The sequence below is a fragment of the Lagopus muta genome, chromosome 8 (genome assembly GCF_023343835.1).
Source record: "Lagopus muta isolate bLagMut1 chromosome 8, bLagMut1 primary, whole genome shotgun sequence".
Taxonomy (NCBI): Eukaryota; Metazoa; Chordata; class Aves; order Galliformes; family Phasianidae; genus Lagopus; species Lagopus muta.
The window spans coordinates 34512209-34530730 of record NC_064440.1 but is presented as its reverse complement, the minus strand read 5'-3'; the positions used below and the strand labels follow the sequence as shown (position 1 = coordinate 34530730).

Here is an 18522-nt window from a genome sequence, read left to right as displayed (position 1 = left end):
ATGGCAGCAGAGGGTTGTTAGTCTACTTAAAGCTTGCTAAAGGATGGAAGCTTCAGAAAGATAAACTTTTTTTCTGGGAAGAAACTCTGTATCTTTGGCCTTGATGACGTAGAGTTGTAGAATGTCCCAAGTTGGAAGGGAACCACGAGAATCAGATGGAACAGGTTCCTCAGTAGTATTTTGCAGGCATCTCATCACATACACAGGATCATGATGAATACAGTAACATCAGCATCCATGGAAGGCTTCATATTGAACATGATGCTGAAACGTGCAAAAAATCTGTTAAAAAATAAAAGGGAAGGGAGCCACGTGTTGATTCTCTCTGGTAGACTTGAATTTTCAGTGTACATCCCAGGGGAGGATGTGTTGGACACAAGCAGGCATAAAGCTTGTCAGCTTCTACCGTTGTGTGCACGTCTTCCTCATTGGTAATCTCTAACTGATATGGCATTGACTTGACTTTGACTTCCCTTTTACTTCCTTCCCCAGTGCTTTGAATCTGTCTTTTTAATCTGGGGAGGAAGTGCTGCAGTTCATGGTGATGGATTACAAAACCAGGCTGGAGTATTTCTGACTCTGCTTCATTTGACAAAGAATTGGCAGCTGGCTCCGAGCTCCCTCCTTATTTCTTCTTTCCAGAGCTCCTCCTCTTGGGACTTCAGTGCCTGTGCACATAGAAAGCAATTGTCATGCAAGGTAGTATTTCAAGGGGGAAAAAAAAAAAAAAGATGTTGTAGTTTTTAAATTATTATTGAAAAATTGAGGTGGTGACTGGTTTGTAGTCATCCCAAATTGTCCCAAATGTTTGTGCTTTTCAGCCAAGGTAATACTTTGTAGTGGTAAACAAAACACCAAAGAGAACATGCCTATTTCCAGACAACTGGAATGCTTTAGCCAACGTGTTTGTACATAAAAGTACAGTTCATGATTTACTTAGCCTTAAAACTGGATGCTATCCTATTACTTTGGGCTTAATATCATCATTGTCACACACATAATTACTTTGTGGTTGGGTGGCTGCCAGTCAGTAGGCTGTGAATGGCCAGTTGTAAATAACTTTTTTTGTACAACCAGTTCAGATTTTATGGTGAAACATGCTGTTTATCACATGAATGTTGCAGCTATCTGAGCTTAGAAAGGTGAATTTAGTGAAGGAAACCAGGCAATACTTAGCCAGCAACAAATAAATGTTTTTCTACTCATTGCAGGTTGTAAACATTATTTCTGCAGCCTTTGTAGATGTCTCCAGCCAGCAGTGTTAATTGGGTGACAACTTGCTTTCCCTTGCTTTCCCTTGCTTTCCCTTGCTTTCCCTTGCTTTCCCTTGCTTTCCCTTGCTTTCCCTTGCTTTCCCTTGCTTTCCCTTGCTTTCCCTTGCTTTCCCTTGCTTTCCCTTGCTTTCCCTTGCTTTCCCTTGCTTTCCCTCTTCCAGAAGTACTTCTTTTAGGCTTTTATTTTATCTGCAGCCTTTGGCTGGCATAGATTTTCTGGTTACATATCATTGGGTCCCATCATTTGTCATAATGCTACTCAATGGCTTGTCGAAAAAATGTAAAGGGACGTTGTCAAGGTTGTTAGGCCTCAAGTTTAACCTGCAATACTTTTGAGAAAAGAAGAAAAGATGGACATAAACTGTCCCCCAGAGCCCGAACATTCTCACTGCTTCCAAAAAGAAAGAGGCACTTGAGAGAAAGCCCTAAGTTGTCCCTTCCCAGCTCCTACAACCCCTACCACATATTCATTTCTCAGTGCGCTGTAGTTCTGTCCTAATGCATCAACCACTGCAGCACACGGAAGCTCGAGTTCTTGATTGACAAATCCAAAATGAACACTTTCTACCTTTGGGGTAGGAGATGAGGACATTTTATCTGCAAGTAAAAGGGACTGCTAAATGCTGTGCAGCCTCCAGAACAATAATACAGGATGCCCAGCCACAAGAGGATGGAAGGAGTGGACTGGGTTGAAATCAGAACCGTGGAAAGGATGAGAGATTCATATAGGAAAATTTCACTTTAAATCCTTGTTTATGTCCCTGGGGAATAGGTTCCCTTCCTGGTTTTGGGCAAGCAAGCAGTCCTGAGCTTGTGTATCCATACACGTAGGCACAGTAGAAGAAAGAATCTGCTAGTCCATCAACCTTTATTATATTTGATTGCACAGTATTTTGACAGTAATCTTGTACTGCTATGTGTCATGGTTTTTCTGTTGCTATCAATTACAGAGATTACCTGCATGTTAACTCTGTGTAGAAGGTCAAGAGCCTCTGCTTTCTTTTAGAGGACTGATTGATGCTTTAGAGGAATACAGTTGGGTCATGCTAATACCTTAGGATGCCTGGGAGATGGAGAGTAAATAACAACATTGTTAGTCCCACCCCACCTGGGCAATAAGGATACTGAAGGCAGCAGCAGTGAATATGAGTCAGTTGATACAGAAAATCAAAGGTGTTAGAAAGAATAGAGGATCTGTAGAACGGGATGCCTAAGGATGACAGAAGAGGGATTTCATAAATTCATCAGCAGCGCATTGTATCTGTGTAATGAACTTACACTTGGGTTGGAGGAGACGTTAAAGATCTTCTAGCTGAGATGATTGACAAAGGAATGCGATAATAAATCTTGAATTCAGAAAGAAAAAGCCAAAAATGCCTATTTGTAGGAAATAATTTTACCTTAAATTTGTACTTCTAATCAGTGGTTAAGCGACTGCTAAGAAGCTTCTACAGTGCTTTTAATTTATGTACTTATTTGCACAAACAGATTGGTAGACTCAGGAGTGTTGCAGAGTTGGCTTAGATGCTCTCCAATCCATTGTCATTTAATTTTAGGGGATCTTGTAGCAGTGAGAATGGTTTAGAGAACTAGAATAACATGGATGCTGTGCTTACTATGCTGTGCTGAAGAAAGGGATTCTGAAGAATCTGTGTATTATTTAATCTCGTACTGATCCTGGGCAAATCCATGAGAAAGCTGATACGTGATATAATCAGAAAATAATTTCCAGTGATGGAGTAAGTAACAGAGTTATCTGAATGCCTCACAGGAGGTTGTGAAGGGGTAGCAAGCTCTGAGCAGTTTTTAATGCTGTGCTGTCACAAATATCTTTGAAGAACAAATATATTGAGTTAGTCCTGTGTGATAATAATAAATATAAAACTGTTTTGTTTTTTTTTTGAAAGTTTTACAATTGCTAGAAAATGACCGATGTAATTTAAATTGAAAGTATTGAAATAGTGAACCTGTAATACTTCACCTCTCTAGGAATCTTTTACAGCTTTCGGAGAAAATATTTGTAGCTGCTTCCCATGCTCTGCATGGAGCCCTTCTCCTCCTCTTGGCTGTGTTCTCTCAGGATGATTCCAGTGATCAGAGTGTGGCTATCAGTGACTACAAGCTGTTCAGAATGGGCGGGCAAGGAAGGAGAGGAGAGGCTGGCAAATCTTGAAGGAAGCTTTCCTCGGAGTGCAAGACCTCTGCGTCCCCAGGTGTAGCAAGTCAGGAGAGGCAGGCAAGAAATCAGCATGGCTGAACTGGGACCTGCTGGTCAAACTGAAGAGCAAGAAGCAGGTGCACAGGCAATGGAAGCAGGGACAGGTAGCTTACCTAGTGTTGTGGTGGATGTCCCGTCCCTGGACATTTCAGGGTGAGGTTGGATCAGGCCTTGGCAACCTGCTCTAGCTGTGCATGTCCCTGTTCATTGCAGAGGAGCTAGACTTGGATGACCTCTGAAGGTCCCTTCCAACTGGAAGGATTCTGTGATGCTGTGCTCCTGCAGTTGAACAGTAGTGGGCATCTTTTTTATTTTTAACTGAAAAGTTAAAACTTCCGGTTGCAAAGTTGAAAAATGACAGAAGGATGGGAGCTCGGCACTTGGAGAGGTTTGATGCTTTTGAAAGACTTGCTCGATGAAGTACATTTGACTTAGGCAGGAAGTAGGATGTCGCTAACACAGCCAGTGAGATCAAGCTGCTGTTGATGAACTGCTCATAAATACAAAGCTTCATTTGTTTCTCAAGAGAGGGAGAAAGCCCTGTCTCATACTGCCTCAAAAGAAGCCGCATCCCTCTCCCGCCTGAGTGGGGAATGGGATTCACTGTCCCCAGCAGGCAATACAGTATTCCACTGCAACATAACAAGCAGTCTTGACAGCTCCCTGTGATGCTGCAGTTCAGATTTTACCATCAAGCAAATCCATAAACTATACACAGCTTTCTGAAATCATTAACGCCTTAGTTGTATTGATGATTTCATTTCGGTGCCGCAGGAGCATGGCCTATCTGCCTAGCTGCAAGCTGTGGCTTATCGTTTTTATGATGCGTGGCAAGTAAGCTTGCCACGTGCTCCCTCCCCCCACCAAAAAGAAAAAAAAAGAAAAAAATCCATTGCGTAAATTGATTTGGGGATCAGCCTTGATAAAATGCCAGCATTCAGCCCCTCGCGACAGCGCGGCTGTATTGTTAGCTGTTCTTGATTATTTGGATGCTCCGGCAGAAGCTGCCACATCAGAGTTGGAGGTGTGCAGAGATTAACTGGTGTCTGTCCAACCATTTGTCATACAAATAACAGTGCCAGTAGAGTGAAATACTATAAATCACTTTTTCCCAGGATTGAAACCTTTTATCAGTTGTGTCAGTTTCATTATTCAATAAGCGATTAGTAACAGCCATTGTCATTTACCCATTTAGTAGTTAACAACTCAGATCTTCAGCTAGTGAGGAGGCATGTGACACCAGCATCTGATGTAAATGCAGGATTTAATATTTATCTTTCTGGACGAAATGCAGTTGTTACTCTGCTGCACTGGGGGTGAAAGGCAGTGCCACTGAGACAGGAGTCTCTTCATTTGGGTCTCTTCGTTTGGTTTTGCTTTATCGTGCTGTCACGCCATCATTGTGTACACGCTGACAACATGTGCAGTGTTTAAAACATGCAAACACAAAATGGCACCCTCTTCTCAGACTTTAAAGCTCCAACCGCAGCATCTCCCAAGGGATTGGGAAATTGCAAATACAGCTTCAGGAATAAGTCAGATTACAGAAATGTGGTAACTTGCATGCAAGAGCAGCTGCAGGAGTTAACCTTCCTCTTGCTGGATTTGTTCAAAACAGCATCTGGGCAGTTGTTGGATAATACCGCACCAGGAGCATCTCCATTTCATTATCTTTTTACTTTTAAGTTAAAATGAACAGCTTTCTGTAAATCTGAAGATCCCAATCTAGTACAAGTAACAGTAGTGTCCTGCACATCATACCCTTGAAATCCAGATGCCATCCATGGAGAAGAGACAAAATGATGAATCTTCCACTGGGAAGAATTCTTCTGTTCCCACAGCAAGTTTAAAATGGAAGAATCTTAATAGCTGCCTTCTCCCTAGCAGACCTGGGTTGAGAGACCTGCCCAAAGAGACCTCCGCGTCCCATTGTAGGTCACTGTGGCAACCACTGGTTGCACTATCAGTTCCGAAAGTTAAGTTGGCATGTGCATGAACTGCTTGTGAAAGGTCTGAGGTTCTTTGTCCCGTTGCCGATTTTGAGCTAGGAGCTTAGAGCTAGCAATTTAATTTTGTATGTTTTGTCCCAAAATACAAATGATGATTAGGTGTCCTGCTAGCACGCCTAGATGCAGGCTTTGTGGTTGTGCTGGAGAGAGGAACTTTGCATGGGATTAACCCTCAGGTCATCCTCCTTGTAGGGCAGGGCCCAGATCTATGGGTCTGTATTTTCTAAATGAAGCCAGGTGAAGGGGGGTGAGTTGAAAGCTGTCTCTCGTGTCAGTGCAGTCAATAGGGGAGCTGGTGACCTTCCTGTTTGAGCACAGGCATTCAGGTTTGTAGAGAAATAATCATTACAGATGGGCTGGTAGTTTGTAGGGAAAGACCTTGACACAATAAATCTCTCCAACTTGAATATCTCTAGTGAGGAATCCCTGTGCTAACGTGGAAGGTTTCACCAGAAGCACAGTAACGTGCTGAACTATTAAATGCCTAACACAGACTCACGTTAGTTTTACTGGGTGGTGGGGTGCCCTTCATGGGTTTCTAACGTGTTATTTGCACAACTTTGAAGTTGCTTGTGTTGCTGAGCAAGATTTAGATCTCTAGCAAAGTTGTCTTGCCTCTGTTTTACACAGGGTGCATACATAGAAAATAGCTAGGCTGTGTATCTCATGGCCTGTAGGAACTGATGGGAGCAACGATTGCTTTTCAGAAGAGTGGTCTGCTTGTGAAACCTTATTGCAGACTTATTGTCTTTTATTCATGTTTTTATTTCCATAGTGCCAACTTCTGTTTCATAGCAGTGCGGGTGACACAAGTTGTCCAATTGTAGGGGTTTACATTGAGATTTCCATTCAATTCTGCAGTTGCTTTAAATTTCAGAATAGGTAAAAGGTGGAACTCGCACCATGACTCCAATGCCTAATCTGTCTTAATTTTACCTTAAAAGGTTTCTATGGACAGCTTACATTCTTCCTATGATAGCAGTGAGTATAGTGGAAAGTCTCCCTTTTCGTGTTAAGATCATCTTATTAAACGCAGAAGGAAATAAATCCAAGATGAGCCATGAAAATATCACTCCTTTGAGCAGAAACAGCTCTTCCTGTTGTTTTGTAACTGTTTTCTTGACAGTAATTGCTTGGGCTATCAACAGAAGGGGGCTTCTATGCAGTCAGAGAGGGAGAAGGGTGCAGAGCAGCGCATCTTTGGTTAGTGGATTTAAATGCTGCTTGTTCACCAGCCCCAGACAGGATCCTCATCTCCCTGTCCATAGATGAAACTGATGGTCCGAAGCAGGAATAAATCCATCCTGCCATAAAACCAGTGGTTCTCTATGGGGTTGGCAGGGGAGCATTTTCTCTTCCCACTGAGTCGATGCTGTGTCTAAGGAGCAGAAAGAGGGTAGGCTGCTTGCAGACAGCACGTGTTCCCCACATGTCCCACACTACTTACAGGGGATTAATATGGACAATAAACAGAAAACTGTCACGTGTCCTTAAAAATGACACAGATCAATGATGATTTTGACAAATAGCATTTTGTCAGGGTAATATTTTTGCATGCTCTCAGGTGCTTTATGTTCCTCTGCCATTTTTAGCACAAAAACAAATGGAGGCAGAGTGACAAAGTGATTATCTCATCCTGTAATAAGTCAGCCTGCTTTGTGAAGTCAACCCAATTGGAGAAACTAACCTCAGAAATTGGTCGATCAAATGCTACAAGCAAAGTACTTGTTTTCCAGTATTGAGGCTGGTGGTCTAGTGATCACAGCCAAGCAATTATGGCCCTGTTAGATAGCATGAGTAGTAGTCATTAAATAATTATACCTTTGATTAGCTGCTTTAACTGTTCGTTGCCTTTGAAATATGATAGTATAATTTAAAGCTTTTATTAAAAGATAATTTTTCTAGGTGGTTGAAAAGGATTTTGTGTGTGTGTATAAAAGACCCATAATTTTCTGCTCAGATAATGAAAAACTGAGAAAAATGTTTCCAATTAACATTTGCTTTTGTCGATTTGGATCTGGTATATTTATGGTGTATTGGAAATGCACTGAATAGTTTAGTTAGCCCTTTGCCTGCTGCAGAAGTTTCTGTAGAGCAATGCGGCAGAGTTAAATTAAAGACAAAGGAGAGAGAAGGAATTTAAAACATTTTTTGGAAGCGTTTAATTAAAGTAACTTTCTTCCCTGCCGTGAGGAGGAGCATGGATGCGTTTCCATTTTTTTCCCTTGGTTTCAAATGTTCCACGCAAAAGCTAAGCCAAATGTGATGAAGTATTAACGTGAATGGAAGTATTGCTGTTGGAATGTTTTGTGGCTTTAAAGCAGAGCGCTGGAAAGGATTTTAATTTGGGAGAGGCCTAAAGTGGGTTAGTGGGATGTGAGCTACTTCAACTTGGCATTTTCAGTCATTTCCATTGATGCCCATCAGCTTCCTTCTCTGTGTATCCTGGTTTCCAATTTAATGCATTATGGGTGATTACTGTCAGATTTTGGCTTCTGTTTTTATGGAATAATAATGCAGTGGTTATACGTTCTGCATTTCAGCTCCATTTTGGGGTCCATAGGGTAACGTGTCCTGTTAACACCAGTACAGAGGACAAACATTTGGAAACCTCAGAGAAGCACTGAAGCGTTTAAAGGTGTTTTACTTCAAAAGCCTGATGTGCTCAGAGCTGCATACAGCAGATCTGTTACTTGTCAATATAGAAGAGCAGCATATATATTGATCCTTATGGCCGTATAGAAACAAAATGAGATTATTTAACATTCTCTATGTTTTGTACACATACCCTTTTTTTTTGTTTTTTTTCCTAACCCTTTTTGGGGAGTTTTCCTCATTGCTGCTTCTATTCTGGCTGAAGGAGGCTGTGTCAGGCCCCTTCACAGTTGAAGAAACAAGTTTAAGTAGCGTAAGAATCTCCTGGGCTGCATCTCAGTGAAGTAATTTCAGCCCTCTTACGAAAGAGCAGCATCTTGTTGAGCAAATTGCTGTTCTGCTGACCACCAAAAAAAAGGAAAGTCCCCAATCTGCAGCCCATTGACACCACTCGTGGTGCAGAATGAGTTGAAAATGAGCCTGAGGAGGGCTGAAGTGTGGACTCTTTCCCCCACTGTGGTGGCAACTTTATGTAGATTGTCCTAGAGCTTATCTTTAAATACCCCTCCGGGTTTGCCTCTTACCCAGGACTTAAATACCTCTGGTTTTCTAGGTAGATGTCACACGGGTATTGTATGTAAAAGTTCACCTGGCACAGGCTTTGGGAGAAGGTTTTTCCTCATACATCTTCTCAGTCTTTATTGTTACACAATGAAAATAAACAAATGTCCTTAGGTGAATGAGCAGCGTTATTATTTTGCGCTTATGATGATGAGATATTCTGAGAAATGAGTGGCATGCTGACTCCATCCCCAGCCCCCTTCCTCCAGTGTAGGTGAAAAGATCCTATTATTTCTGATAATTGATGCTGAGGGCTGTGGCGTGCCTCATTTAATCAGCACTGTTCAGCACACTCCAGGGATGTAATTCATGCACACTTTAACATCCAACATGGCTGACAAGGCTTGGACACACAACCTAACGGCTACATCATTTTTTAATCAGCTATCTGAGGACTATTTATCTAATCAACAAAGAGCTCTGTCACGTGGAGACCAGAGGTGACATTAACAAGTCTGTAGTTTCTCGGTACTGCCATGGAGGAGGATTTGTAGGGTGAGACTGGAGATAGTCAGAGTCTCCTCAGAACAAAAGCATATTCCTACTTAGCAGTGTGCACAAATAATTTAATTTGAGCAACTTGAAGGGGATTAATGTGGTGTTTAGGTGACTGGTATCTGGAACATCCTTAGAAAATGGTACAGGTATGAAACAGATGGACCGTCAGAGACACACATCAGTAATACAGTAGGTGCTTTTAGAAATAATGATGTCTGATCGTAGGGTGGTAAACATATTTACTGCAGTACCTAACTAATCAAAATTAGATGGGAAAAGTAGATTCATTAACGCAGTACAAATAGCATCTCTATTAAAGAAAGCAAACACTGAAATTTTGTCTGCAAGGGGTTGGTCACAGATGTAAAGTTATTGCCTGAACAAATACGAAGATGTGTGGTAATTGGGAGTCATTAAGCTTAATTGATTCCCAGTTACTCCGTATCTTAACAAAAGGCTGTTCCAAAGCCTAATTCTCTTCATCTGCTGGCATGCCAGCTCTCTCTTTCGGATGTGCACACTTAAAACATACGTGTTCGAGCTAATTTTGCATGCAGCATGTTTGTTAAATAAGTGTAATTCAGCTCACGAAGTGAAATGCTCAGAGTTGTCAGCAAATGGAGGATTGCCTGTGCCTCCAGGTACAGCTGGATGTCATCCCAGAGCTTTAGCTGAAATGGCAAACTGTTGCCACTATTTCATCATCAGGTTTCACTGTAATGGACGGAGACCCAACACGTCATCATATCCCACTAGTTTAAAGTCTTTTCTGCTTAGAGTCATTTTGTGAAGCTCTATTTTGATGCTATTTGGATGTTCAAAGGCCTGTTAAGCTATTAAATAGCCTGTACAGCTTCCATTTCAGTGGGTGTGGATTGCAGTATATGCCTTACAAACTGCAGTCGTGAAGATAAGGACCTGGAAGACAAATAACAGAGTGGGATTGCCTCTGGTCATCCACACTGAGTCCATCCAGTACCTACAGAGTCATAGCAAGGTCATCCTGGCTCCCTTGCACTCTTACAGGCACAGATACCTTCTGTCCACTAGCAGTTTCCAAGCTGTAGCATTTCTTCACATTAAGCCACAGGTATCCTGTGTTGTGTTTGATTTGTTGAGGCTTTTCATAGAAAACCCAGATTTTTACTGGTTTTGAAGCCCAGGTTGTAGATCTGGAAGCTTTATGTCATTCCTGCAGCTGGTGAAACAGAAAGACGAACTGGTGGAGGTCATTTCTTTTACAAAAGAAGCTGGAAAAGCTTGTTTAGAACCAAAAAAAAAAAGGGGGGGGGGGGGGGAGGGAGCCTTGCTTGCCAAAATTTTATAAGACTGATCAATGCAGTTGATTCTAGTCTCTTTACTGGTATACTCAAACTGGATGTGTGAGCGTGCCGTACGAGTGACGCATCAAGTCACAGATGGCGAAATGGAGAGCAGCATCTCTGTAAGAGCTCAAGAAATCATTTTGAGCCTTCGTCATAAAACCACACGTCAGCCTCCAAGAGTCAAAGCTTTCCCAGTTTTTTCTTAGTGATTTCTTCCTGTGGTAACTGCTGGGAGGAGCTGCCAGGCGATGGCGTGCGCAGTTGGACGTTGCAACAATTAAGGTGTTGTTTTGCAGGGTTGTTAAAAGCAGAGCTCGGAATCGTTGGGTGACGGAGAATGACTTATTGTGCTAGTCCAGATTGAGAGTTTGGAAGCGCAAATTAATTTGTCTGGCAAAGGTAAAAGCTTAATCTTGGTGATCTGCATTCTGGAGTTAATGAGCTTGGTGAAGATCAGAAACTGTGCTTCCACTTCATGCCTACGCGCTAGTCAGGATGGGGGAACGCTTTGATTGCTGCTAGATGTTGTTTTGCTGTCGATGGTGAAGCCAGAGATCAGGGCAAGTGTCGATGTTAATCAGATTTTTCTCAAAACGTTATTAAAATCCATTAGTCATTCAGATTGTAGGAGTGTAGCATAGCAGGCGTGAGCTGCGATTTCAGGACAAGGTGAATCAGACACCTGGTGTCTTCTGGGGCATAGGCACCTACGTTCCAGGTATTTGACATTTGAGAGAGGTGTTTGGGTTCCTCTGGAACTCTAACTAGGGATGCTTCTTGGTATCTTTGTAAAGAAGATAGGCTTCCAGAAAATGGAATCATAGAACCGTAGAATGGCCTGGGTTGAAAAAGACCACAATGATCATCTGGTTCCAACCCCCTGCTGTGTGCAGGTCACCAACCAGCAGCCCAGGCTGCCCAGAGCCACATCCAGCCTGGCCTTGAATGCCTGCAGGGATGGGGCATCCACAGCCTCCTTTGGGCAACCTGTTCCAGTGCTTCACCACCCTTTGTGTGAAAAATGCTTCAACAAATCAATCTACCATAAAGATCTTTCTAATTACGAAGCTTTGTTTCTGTTAAATAATGAAGCATTTTTAATAGATCTTTATTGGAATCCAGTTCTGTCTTCCTCGGTTTTGTTTGTATATACACATGTACATGGAACAGAATATTCTGGTATATAAGCCAATGACAGATCAAGCAAATAACAACATCTAGTGCCTGCTTAGGCCTTGTTTGTAGGCAGCAGAAATTTATAGTTAGGCTGTAATTCTGAAGGCAGTCAGGATAGGATGGCTGGGCCAGGCCCTGCTGGTCACACATACATCAATCACCCCACAGAAGCTGCATTTGGCACTGTCCAAGCCCTAATGGTGATAATATTATTGGATTCTCAGAGATAGCAGAGCACCACAAGGAAGCAGGCCGGAGTCTAATCAGTGCTAAAGGACGCACTGGGATGTATCAGGACCTCAGCATCACTGAAAAAAGAGTCCATTCCTTTAAAAAGAGGAAAAAGGCATGACACTTAACACATTAAAATGGATTATTTCATCAATAGGTTAATGGGAAACCAGGCTGCAAGTTCACTTCCTGCTTATATATCCATACCTGAACATGTGATTAAAATATGAAAAATGAAAACAGACTAGGAGGAGGTCTTTGTATACTGGAAACAGTCTTCTTTTTCTAAGCATGCCAAACCTCGATTTTGCCTATTTATATGTAAATTTCTTTTTTTTTTTCTTTTTTTTTTTTTTTCTTTTTCAGGAAAAACAAGGTTTCAGCTGGGAAATGGTGCCTCTCTGGTTGCTGGTACCTGCTGGGACTTGTTAAACATTTCTAAAACGGAAGGTTTTTCATATTGAAGGATGCATATAATGAAAATATTTTTAGATTTGATGAGCCTTAATTTGTAGACAGATGTAATGTAGCCTTTCTTTGATGGGAGCAATGAGGCCCTGGCCTGGGCTGCCTGGATTGCTGTGAATGCCCAGGGCCAGGTTGGATGGGGCTTTGGGCAGCTTGGTCTGTGGCAACCAGATGTGCAGCCTGAGTTCTTTGGGACATTAAAAAATATCTGTTAAATTTAGAAAGAAAATTCTGGCAATGTTTTCTTGCGCTGCTGGCTACGTTACGTGATCTACTAGGATGAGGTGCTGATGGGGTCTTATTCCAGACCTACCGTGGGTTTCTTTGTAATAAGCTGAATTAGAGTGGAGGAATGTCGAGGGAGAAAATATGGCTGAGAAATTAATCATAATTAATAGCACTGTAAGTGGCACTGTCTTTCTTAGAAGCCTCATATCTGAGCTCAAGGCTCTCCCCTGTCTGTGGGCAGAACTTCTTTACCAAGAGAGTGGTGAGGTGCTGGAACAGCTGCCCAGAGAGCTGTGGATGCCCCGTCCATCCCTGGAGGTGTTCAAGGCCAGGTTGGATGGGGCCCTGGGCAGCCTGGGCTGCTGTTAAATGTGGAAGTTGGTGGCCCTGCATGTGGCAGAGGGGTTGGAGCTTCGTGATCCATGAGATCCCTTCCACCCCAACTGGTCTGTGATGACTCTGTGATGAAGGTCCTTGCGAGCTGCTGAGAAGGAGATCTGGATATTCATCCAGTTCTTGCTGGTCACAGAGATCTCTTCTTTGATGCTGCAGAACAGATTTTACAAGGTGAGGTGACTGGAAGGCTTGCAGAGGTATCACTTAGCAGATACATCATTCCCTCCTTGTATGTGGGATGGCCCAGGGTAAAGGAGCAACTCATCTGGCTGATTCTCCCTCTTAAATGGCACCGTACTGCAGTTGTTTTGTCTGGTTATGTGTCCCTTGTACAAACACATTGTGCCTTTTTATTTCTGCTGCTCTTTTTGTCTGTTCCAATAGCAGGTCCATCTGGTCTTGCCAGATCTTGTCACCTTTTAGAGATCTAAAAGTCATTCCCAAGAAAGAAGAAGCCTTCCATACGGTGTGAGGATTTGAGAGGCTGTTTAGTCCTGTGTGCACTTTGTGTGTAGCTCTTTGCACGTAACAGGCTTGTGCTCGTATTTTACTTCACATGCTATTTTGATGTTTCTTTTCTCCCCTTTTTTCATATATATTTTTTTTTTTCCTTTTTCTTTATTTTTATTCTATTCTCTTTGTTTTCTCTCCCCCTTCTGCTCTCTGGATGCAGCCAAACGCAAAGCTTGGAAACTAAACCGTGTTGGTAGCCTGCGAAATATATACAGCAGCAGCAGCACCAACACTGAAGGTAACAAAACCACACGTTGTAGATGAACAACCCCTCTCTAACCTTTTTTTTACCCCGCTTCTCTGGAAGTTGTCCTCCTTGCATCTCCCACCAAATGCAGGAATGGAAATCAAATTTGCCCAAAGCATGTGTGCTTTCATCTTATGTTTGCAGAGTCATTCCAGCGGTCTTTTCATCTTTCTGTTTGCCCATTTTATTTTACCATTCATGTTCCTTTCAGCTTACTTAAATTCTGACCTTTCCCTCTAGTCGTGGAGTGGTGATGTTTAAATTACTTCAAGAACCCATTTTCTTCCTTTATTTATTTATTTCTTGATTTTTTCCCCTTTCTACATGTGGCCACTCGATGTAATATTTCCAAAGTTATTACAGTTTTTAAAAGTGTTAGTATCAGGTGTAATGATCTGTAGCCTAATACAATGGTGTGCCGTGACATTTAAGCAACACTCTTAATTTGTTTTGTGAAAGCGTTCTCCATAATGCTCTTTGCAGCTCTAATCCAAAGGCGAGACAGTGCCGGGTCATTTGCATGTGCTGCTCTTGCTTGTAAATTCTGTATATTGTTGTATTTCTAAAGGTCGTGCGGTGCCAAAGTTCACAAATTGACTTACGTTGCTCTTTTTTTTTCCACCGAAGACAGCCAGCGTGGCTTTTGTATGAGAGCACATTGGATTTTTCTTCCCCCCTCCACCACCTCCGTTTGAACAACATAATTATAAACTTCTTTTTCTTTTTTTCCTCTCTTTTTTTTGTTACTATTACAAATGTCCAAAGGTCAGAATGAGTCGGAAGCCGGGAGAGGAGAAAAACCCTCTGCCACCATCTCCAGCAGCATGGAAGAGGGACGGTGTAAGAAATACAGAATGCAAAATAGGTCACAACTCAGTACTCTCCATAACCAATGCTGGGAGAGGGGGGAGATATATATATTTTTTTCTTCACTTAAGTGCAAACCAAATGGGTCAAGTAATCGCGAGCGCATGCCCTAACACTAATTGACTTATTTTGGAATGATTATAACTGTAATATTTTTCTTAATGTCACTGTTTTCTGGGCTGTTGGTTTTAGTGATTGCCAAGCAGTGGCATTAAATCTCTTGTAAATTTTAAATTGCATGCTATTTCTGTAAACAAGTCCCTCTGTTCACATCCTGATCATTAACCTTTGGTGATTTATATCACCGTCCTTTTTTTTGCACAATTACTGCTGGATTGCTGCTGGATGCCATGCTCTCACTGCCAAATAAAGTGTACGTGGGAAACAAAAGTGGGATTTTACGGCGGCTTGTTAAGGAGGCTTTTTTAATTATAATTTTGTTTTATTCCTCGTCGTAAATGGAAAATTATTACCTTCAAGCAACAGTTGCAAATGCGGTCTGTTTTGATCATGTTGTTGTCTCTTCCAAGTGCAGAATGAGAGAAGAAGGTGATTGGGCATTAATACTTTGCTTTCTTTTACTATTTAATACGAAAATAAGTAGGTTGTTGGTTTTTTTTTTTAATTAACATTAATATCATTTTGTATTTGTGTGCTGGCTTTTGTTTCTTCTTTAAATCAGTGTGCAGGCACGCTTGCTGTTACAGGGTTACTGCTGGAGAAACTTGGGGGTTTATGTGCACCTGTCATTAAAGTGTAAGCTTGATATGTGTGTAAAGATATCCCTTGTGTAGCACAGACTACAATCTTGGGGTTTAAGGCCTGTCTAGTCTGAAGAATCTTCCATTACACTAATGCAAGCATCTGTGGAAGGCATGTTGAATAAACAACCTTATGGGAACAGGTTCCTGATCACCCTGATCCAAAGGGATTTGGGAGATGCCATCAAAGCAAAATTCTGGAGTTTGGCAAGTGTATCTCTTTTGGAAGTCTTACCCCTACTGAAAATGGAAGGGTCTGATGTTCTCCATAATTCTGCATCTCTGGGCCCGCGTGCTTCCCCTCAGTGCCATAGCTGCAGTTGTGAGACTGGCAAATGCAGAGCTAATGAGCAGTGTAAGTATTAAAAGCCACATGTTTAGATAATTATGCCTTCAAAAAAGGAAACGTTGATAGGAAATGACAGTCCAGAATAACAAATCTGCTTTAGTTTTTAGCACGTGCTCGCTCAGTTGCACTTCTGCATTGTTACAAAGCAAAGGTATTACCATCATGCTCGATTTTCAGAAGCTTTTCTTGGCTACTTTGTAATTCTGGCACTGTGATGTAGGTCTTTAGCCTGTTCCCACGTAGGAAAACCTCTGGTGAAGATGGAGAAGGCACAGATGTGCGTGCTGCAGCTGTTCCATAGGTGCTTAGCAGAGGGGAGCATCTGCACGGGCCTCAGTCTGGTGGGCCACTCATGCTTTCTGCCTGCACAAGGTCACCTTTTGCTCTATGCCATGCTGAGCTTGAAAGTGGCCACTCTGTTTAAAAGCTGTTGATGCTCTTGCAGCGATGCTGCACCTGTGCAGAAAGTTCACATTGGCTTAAGCCCTGCAGATGGGGAGGAAGATGGCTGTTAGAGCACTGAAGATGAGCTCTGCCTGGTCGGCTTAGCCAAGAAAGGTCTTTATCTTTGAAACACGTATGGTTTAAAAAGTGAACTGCAGGCTTGAAGCACACTAGGAAACAGCTATTGCAAGTACAGACTTGCATGCTGCATGAACTGAATGTAAAAATGACTTCATGGTGCTCTTTGAACCATGTTGTCCTGGCATCCAAATAAAGTAAGTGCATATGGTGGGGGGAGAGCGTCTGTCCCTTGAGCTAGAAACAAGCCTTTCATCATCAGTTTGTCATTGATGGGCAGTGATACAAAACACTGGTACTGAAACATTCTTCCAGTGGAACACAACCTTTATCAAGAGCTGTGGGCAACTGCTAGCAGAGCTATATTGTCCTGATAGGGTTGATTTTCAGAACTAATTAGATTTAGACACTGGGTTTGGAAAGGGGAGAAGAAGTATTAGCATAGTCATGCCCAGTGGGACGTGGCACAAATATTTCTTTAATTGATGCTGCTAATAAACATACTTATCTTCCAACTTACAGGGATAATTTACATCAAGTGGCAAAAGGTAGTGATAATTGTCATGATGTAGTACATAAATAACACTTTTGTTGTGAACAAACTGTATGTTGTAAACATCCAATGTTGATTGCTAGGGAAGTTTTTTGTTATCATCTTCAAGAACAAAAGGCTGTGGGTTACTAAGGAAGGATGCTGGCATGGAATGAGTGTCAGTGTTACTTCAGACAGCACTGGATGGGTTTGAAGCCGCAACCTCAACTACAGAAGATGCTTGATGGGTGTTTGAAACACACCATTGAGCCTTCAGGTTCTATACTTATTGTTTCTGGTATCGTGCACCAGATGTGCACAGCGACTTGCTATTAACTTACCAAGGTAGCATTGATGACAACTGCATTGTGCAGATGCACAAGCTGGCATGAAAAGGGCTGGTTGTAAGCCACTGCCTCAGAAGTCAGAGCTCCAGTTCTGTTTCTGACTGCCAAAATAGTGGGCCCAAGAGAAACGCCCTAATCCTGGCAAGTCTTCATTTTACACCCATGGAAAAGCAGCAGTAGTGTTTCACTGAAAAGCAAACCTTTGGGATGGGTGCAGTTTCTGGCTGCAGGGTGCCTGGCAGAATGACACCCATACCTTCTGCTGGCATGAGGCTGTGCCCATGGCTCCACACCAGAGTTGCACGGGGTCTGCAGCTACTTGTGCAGTTCCTAACAGTGAGGATGAAAGGAATGGGAAGGGGAAACAGCAAACACGTATGGCCAGCATTTAGAACTGCTCTTACTGGTCTGCCAAGGCGCGTGCTGCTGCTGGATGTGTGCTTTGCTGTGTTTCAGCAGACTTAACCCAGCTCTCTGAAACAAGTTACAGGCTGAATGTATCCTGTGATTATTTTGTGTCCTTTTCTAACAGAGTGCCTGTTTGTTTCCCCTGCAGAATGCCCCCAAGGAATTGTGTATGGTGTTCCACAAGCAGGTGGGCTGTAGCAGCACACGTTGTTTGGCAGAGGACAGTAAATGTTGACTTGGGTTGAACACAGTAACCTTCCTTCAGAGGGATAACAGTGAGAGCAGCGTGTGCAGCACAGAGCAGCACCATGTACTCCCTTCAGGGTGGCTCCCGTGCCTCTCTATGCAATCTGGTGTAGTCTTCCTGGTTGCACATCCTCTAGTAGAAGAAAAGCTCACCAATGCTTTGGGTTCCGTATCACGTTCTTAATGCTTCCAGCTCATTTCTCATTTCAGCCACCTCTCTCCTCGCTCACGCAGCAGCCCCACAACGCAACATTTGAGACATCTCCTGTCCTGTAATAACTTCCAAATGTAAATCAGTTGCAGCTGTTTCTTAGCACTTTAACCCTTTGTCTGCTGAGCCTCCAGGAAATAATTGATGACTGATTGGCCCATTAACCTTTTTAAAAAAAGTTTGACAGCCTGGACTTGTGTAATGAGGAGGGATTCCTGGTGAAATCAGCTTGATGGCTGAGTTGCTTGCCCCTGAGGATGAAAAATTAGCCCCACAGGACCTCGTCTGCATAGAAACTGGACACAATTAGTGTAATATCCGGTGTTATTAATGTAGTTTGGAGTAATTGGGCAGGTTGATTTCGACAGGTTGATGGTGCTAAAATACTATTACAGTGGACCTTTCTATGAATGACCGTTAAACATGGAAAACCGTTTAATAGAATGTTGTGATTGGGCTCCTAGGGATTTAAATAGCACT

The 18522-nt window shown here is 42.5% G+C and overlaps 1 protein-coding gene across 9 annotated transcripts in view; it reads left to right on the top strand.

Annotated features, from left to right (window-relative positions):
- Positions 1-18522, top strand: part of AGAP1 (ArfGAP with GTPase domain, ankyrin repeat and PH domain 1) — a 286404-nt gene that overhangs the window by 216907 nt on the left and 50975 nt on the right. For 5 of the 9 annotated variants that reach the window (XM_048954190.1, XM_048954191.1, XM_048954186.1 and 2 more), the window contains one exon: positions 13713-13790. The exons of the other annotated variants lie outside the window; for them this stretch is intronic. In XM_048954190.1, the coding sequence (XP_048810147.1) occupies positions 13713-13790 (78 nt within the window). The remainder of the gene's footprint in view (positions 1-13712; positions 13791-18522) is intronic. 9 annotated transcript variants of the gene reach the window in all.